General features: G+C 41.8%; 1 protein-coding gene across 1 annotated transcript in view; it reads right to left on the reverse strand.

The window, feature by feature from the left end:
• Positions 1–5,706, reverse strand: part of RBBP7 (RB binding protein 7, chromatin remodeling factor) — a 19,663-nt gene extending 13,957 nt beyond the window's left edge. The window contains exons 1-3 of the mRNA XM_029929807.1: positions 5,544–5,706; positions 5,122–5,266; positions 2,906–3,051 (exon numbers count right to left, since the gene is read on the reverse strand). Of these exons, the coding sequence (XP_029785667.1) occupies positions 2,906–3,051; positions 5,122–5,266; positions 5,544–5,691 (439 nt within the window). The 5' untranslated portion in view covers positions 5,692–5,706. The remainder of the gene's footprint in view (positions 1–2,905; positions 3,052–5,121; positions 5,267–5,543) is intronic.
• Between the last annotated feature and the right edge of the window lie 151 nt (positions 5,707–5,857).

Consider the following 5,857-nt stretch of genomic DNA (forward strand, 5'->3'; position numbering starts at 1 on the left):
AACTAAAAAAAAAAAAAAAAAAAAAACCAACAAAAAAACCCCCCCCCAAAAAAAAAACCCAAAACAAAACCCAACCAACCAACCAAAACCAAAACCAAAAAAAAACCTGAGGGGGCTAACCTAGCTGGCTATCTGGCGTGTGAATAAGACTACAGTGCTAAGCAATCATGAAAAAGACCCTGGAAAAGTAACAAAGTCACATAAAAAGTAAAAAGAATCTCTGAGAAAACAGCAAGATGATAGCAGAGAGAATACAAGTAGAGAACATCTAAGCTGATAATGACAAATGAGAACATTCTCTTTCTTGTGCCCACAGATTAAAAACTCGAAGAGTTGCTGACACTTAAAATGTTGGGAGGCTGTAACTGTAACTGTGTTATTTCTTCCTGACCTATATTGCTGCTACTTTGTCCATTCCTTTTTTGTTCACCCTGTGTCTCTGGTTAGGGAACACAACTCAAATGCCTAATGGAGCCAGGGAGGTAACAAGTAAAAGACTGGCTGGGGCCTGGGAAAACCAACCGAAAGCAACAAACCGTTTCTCAGTTTCAGCCAGCTCTTGCTATATGGGAATGCTTAATGAACACTGGCTCCCATGGTTTAATATCAGCGTTTAGCCATTCTTCCCTGTGGCAAACATACCTTACTATTCTGTGTGGCTGAATATCATAGCTCATTCCGCACAGCTATTCCCACACAATCATACACAACCACCTCCTTCCCTCTCAGCACTTTCCCTTCCCATCATGTCAATGGGAGAAATGTCCCCTAGCCTTTCTAAGACCACCCCTCCTGATCCTGAGATTCTGCTCCAAACCTGCCCCAACTCTGACTTTCAACCCACCACTCAGCCCTCCTCCCTCTGTGGACTCCAATGGCTCTAACACTTCTATATAAAGACACTCAAGTCCCCCAATTCCTTTACTTATTACAACCCAAACAGCTCTCCCCTTTAAAAAAAAATGGACTTCTAGGTAAAATTTATACTTCAAACACAGGGCTTTGTTTTCTGTTTCAAAAATTTGGAAAAAAAACCCACCATTTCAGTAATAGTATCCATTACAAAATCCCATAACTGAAAACAAAAGAGGTGTTAACTGTGAATTATTTCAGCCACTTGTTGGCGTACACTGAACAAGCAACTTCAGTAACTTAATATATCCATAGATTATGCAGAGGGACTAATTCTTAAGCCAAGAGCCCAATAAACACATACTTTAGAATTAAAACCCACTAAAAATTGCTGACTGTAATAATATTTACAGAAATAATGCATAAATTTGTAGGAAATGGGACCGTGAATTATGGGAGTGGCAAATGGAGAAAATCATTTTGGGAAGTAATTTTATACTATTTTAAGTGGACAATGAATGCACCACACGACTCAGCAACTCCACTCCACTAGATAAATTCTCCCACATGTATATAAGGAGACATGGCAGGGATGTTCACTGAAGCACCATTTGTAAATGCAAAATACCACACAGATGCAATCCAACTGCTCCTGGGTAGAAACAAACTGTAAAAAGACCTTCATATTTACTACTGTATGAGTAATAAAAATACAGTTAAAATTGGTAGACTAATTTTCAGGACACAGTGATTAAAGTCTTCAGAGGAAGGCAGGTCAGGAAAGGGGTACGGGGTGGCAGGCCTTTAGCTAGAAAATATTTTATTTTCAATAAGAAAAAATTAAAAGCAAATTCCTTAAAATATTAGGATGAAACCTTTTAGGGCTGTGTAGAAAGCAGCACTAACCCAGCAAGTCTGGCTGCTTAGCCCTTGTCACTCTGAGGGACACTGGGACCATGAATGACCCTCAGCCAAGTCCTGGGAACACAGACCTCAGAATGTTCTTTCCATTACTAATGGTTCTGTGGTGTACACCTGGAGCAATGGACCATGCTGTACCAATTTGTCAGGGTCGCTCTGCACAAATATCAGGATTGACAATATGCACCTGGTTTCATTACTGGGGTCCTGAGTTTCAGCTGTCTTAACTGGCTGCCAGCAGGATGTGCCTGTGAAAACCACCCCACCTCCCCCAAAAGCCTCAGATCCCAACACTCAAATGGGTTTCTCTGGGCAAAAGATTAAATATTCTGCACATGTCCCTGTCCTCTGCTGCCAGAGAAAAAGTACATCGTGTGCGGCCCTGGACGAGACTCGTGCCAGACCTCCCTAGACTCCCTGATGCATATCTTTTTTCCTGCTGCTTTTGTTCTGTATTCTTTACTGTAATAAATTTTAGCCATGAGTATAACCTGCTATGGAGTAGTGTGGAGTCCCTCTAGCACGATGATCAAACGTGGGTAATGGTGGGAATACCAAATCAAGGGAATGTAGGTTGGACGGGGGGGGGGGGGGGGGGGGGGGGGGGGGGGGGGGGGGGGGGGGAGTCAACAGCTTCCATAAAAAAAACCACTGTTAACTGTTTGGTATATATGCCTCATGGCTTTTTCCTATGCACATGCAACATTACTTTTACCAAAATGGGTAAAATAATCACACACAGAAGTTACTCAATTTATCTTGGACATCTTTCCATACAAGAGCATATACACTTGCTTCATTCTTTGTGAGTTTGTGTAAAATTTCAGATTTATCTCATTCTTAACAATTGCTGCACAGTATTTCAAACATACCATAATGTGTTTAACCAATTTCCTATGAACTAATATCTGGGTTAATTTTTGCACTCATAATCTGTTTCTAATTTTTCAATCCTGCAAATAACGCTGTATTGTGAAATCCTTGTGCACATTTGAGCAAGTAGTTCTATGGGATAAAGTCCTAAAAGTTAAGCTGCTGAGCCAAAAGTGATCAGTAGAAAATTGTAATAACATATAAGTAGAAAAAGGCACACTCCCTTCGACACCAATAGTGGAAAATACGGTATACCTACCACCCTTCTCGCTGTCACAGTGGGAAGCATCAAACTGTGCATCATCGTTCGGAATATGGACTCGAGCAACCACGAGATGATTCTGCTCATCAGACGTGTGAGTCCCCAGCACTAGCCAATGAAGGGCATAATCCTTTCCTTCCGGTCTGTTTAGGAAAGAAAATAAGTCACACTAATCCTACAGGAAACCAGTTACTGAGAAACTGAATCCATCACCAATCTCCATATTCATAATCATGACTTCTTACCTAAAAAATATCTTTTTAATACACTAGATATTCCTAATTTTCCAGTAAGAGACAACAAGATAGAATGTAAAGTGCTGAGTCTGAAAAACTGGGTTTAAATCCTGGATCAAACTAAAATTAGCTATATGCAATTCCTTAAATCACAACTTCCTCTGGGCCTCAGTTTCTTCACCTAAAGAAACAGATTATGAGTGCAAATGGCATGATATGAAAACTCTTTATTGACGTTCACGGTGGTTAAAGTTGGAGGGCCAACACGTAGGGGTCTGGATACCAACACCAGACAAGTTAGGCTATTTATCTGTTTCTAAATTTCAGTTGTAGAAAACATTTAGCGGTTTTTAAAAGAGGTGTGAGGATTGCTTCCATGAATGTAATTTAGTAATGACTTAAAAATTACAAGGTGAGGGGCACCTGGGAGGCTCAGTTGGTTTGGCATCCAACTTCGGCTCAGGTCATGATCTCATTCACAGTTTGTGAGTTTGAGCCCCACATTGGTCCCTGTGCTGACAGCTCAGAGCCTGGAGCCTACTTCAGATTCTGTGTCTCTCTGCCCCCTCCCATGCTCACACTCTGTCTCTCAAAAATAAACATTAAAAAAATATTTTTTAAATACAGGGTGAAATTTTACCAAGCTTTGGCTTACAGTAAAAAAGAATGATAAATACATATACAACTCCAAAACCAGCATAAAGCAGCCATGGCTAAGCAACAGCTGCTTGTTTGAAAAGACAGAAGTCTTAGCTGATGTATGTTCAGTGGCCAAGAATAGCATATGGCTATCAAAAAAGAGAATTCCATCTTAGATGAACTTACACGGGAGGGAGAGGCAATGCATGTGAGCACTCACCCACTTATTTTTAAATGAAATAAAAAATACCTAGAAAACAGGCTCAAAGCAACGGTACTTTAGAACTTAGACGAAATGAAATCTGTACTGTACACGGAATACTAGTCCAAAATGAAAGGGAATTTAAACATATCTCATTAGAACCACTAAAAAGAAATATGAATGCTTGAGAGAAAGGAGGCATCACAGAATAATGTTAGGGCTGACATAAAAGGAAGTCGCTTTTTATAGGGTTAAATAGAAAAAACAGGATCGTTCTAAGGAGCACGGTCCCAACATGGAATGGAGGATCTGAAAAATTCCTTGACTCTCAAATTCAATTCAGGTTTTCCTTAACACTATAATCATATAAGGATTTTTCTTTTTTCCTGTAAACCCTTTCATCTCCATCATTAAGATACAAATGTATTTTCCTGAACCAATCAATATTACAATGTTTTCCTCCAATGCTGGAGGCACCTAAAGCCCCAGAAGCACTAATGTTAAAAGACCTTGTCCATCTACAGTACCAGCATCTTTTGATCACTTTGACTCCACTGCTCAGAAATTTATCTAACAATCACAGATTGTTACAAAGTTATTCTCAGCAGCAAGGTTACTTCTTAAAAAAACTTTTTAATGCTTTTTTTTTTTATTTTTGAGAGAGGGAGACAGAATGCAAACGGGGAAGGAACAGAAAGAGAGGGAAAGTCCTCTATTCACATTGGGCGCTGATTACATGAGTGTGCTTACTCTGTAAAACTCCATCAAGCCATATGCTTCTGATTTGTGCACTTTTCTGTACATATGCTATTTTTCAATAGAATTTTAAAGAAATCCATTAGTCTACGGCCTCCCAAAATGGTGCCCTGTAGTGACACCCAAGAAACGCCAAATAGGTCAGGGGTTTTCTACAAACATCACTAAGCGCTCACAATCTTTATTCCCTTTTATGCCCACACTTACACGTCACAAATCACCGCGTAAATCACTAAAGTTTTGACAATAAAAATCACCTGCCAGCATATCCAAGGGCTAAAGTGATTACACGCTCACGTTGTGTGTGTAAAATGCTGAAACTAGAAAATTCAGGACAATAGCTACATTTACACAAAGTAAAAGTTGCCAGAAACCCTTACTTAGTCACTTCAGGAAGCCACTGAACGGTAAGACTCGGCCACTGAAGAGCATGGGTCATAACCAGGTCATACAGAAACGGTGTATTCTTCTTCCAGATTTTATATTCTTCATTGATGACACGCTCCTCCACAGATTCTTCAAACACTGAAATTTAGAGAAAGCCCATACAATTAAGCGGCTGAGAAATCGAAGTCAGAATCTGTACACAGATACTGGAGGTCACCTCGAGACGGCCACACCTAACCTACTCTAGCTTTACGTCTAATTTAGACACAAACTAACTGCTCTTCCAGATCGCGGAGAGAATATTAACGCCAGGAAGCTTATTTCTTGCACTTAGATAGAAATCAATACGGCTTGCGTAGACAGAACGGAGTAATTACACGGACAATTTCGTTTCACCAGTTCCAGCTGTTCGCACCTGTCCTAAGATGACGACTCGTCGGCGCAGGGGCTCCACGACCCACCCGGGGAGCCGAGTCCACGTGCAGCAGAAAGCCCTCGGCCCGCTCCCTCCATCCCCCACCGGGAGCGGCCTCCGCTCCCACGAAGCCCGCGTCAGCAGCCATAGGCCGGCGTGTTCCAAAATCCCCCGGACAAGGGCCGCGACCCTGAAGAGATCGACGCGCGCGCGTGGAAGGAGCTGCCGTGCCCGCTTTCCGGCGGTGGAGGCCGCCTCCGCCAGAGAGCCAAGGGCGCCGGAGTGGGGGAGGGGAGGGGGAGTGGGGGGGCGGA

This window comes from Suricata suricatta, chromosome X (assembly GCF_006229205.1).
Source record: "Suricata suricatta isolate VVHF042 chromosome X, meerkat_22Aug2017_6uvM2_HiC, whole genome shotgun sequence".
In the NCBI taxonomy this organism is placed as follows: domain Eukaryota; kingdom Metazoa; phylum Chordata; class Mammalia; order Carnivora; family Herpestidae; genus Suricata; species Suricata suricatta.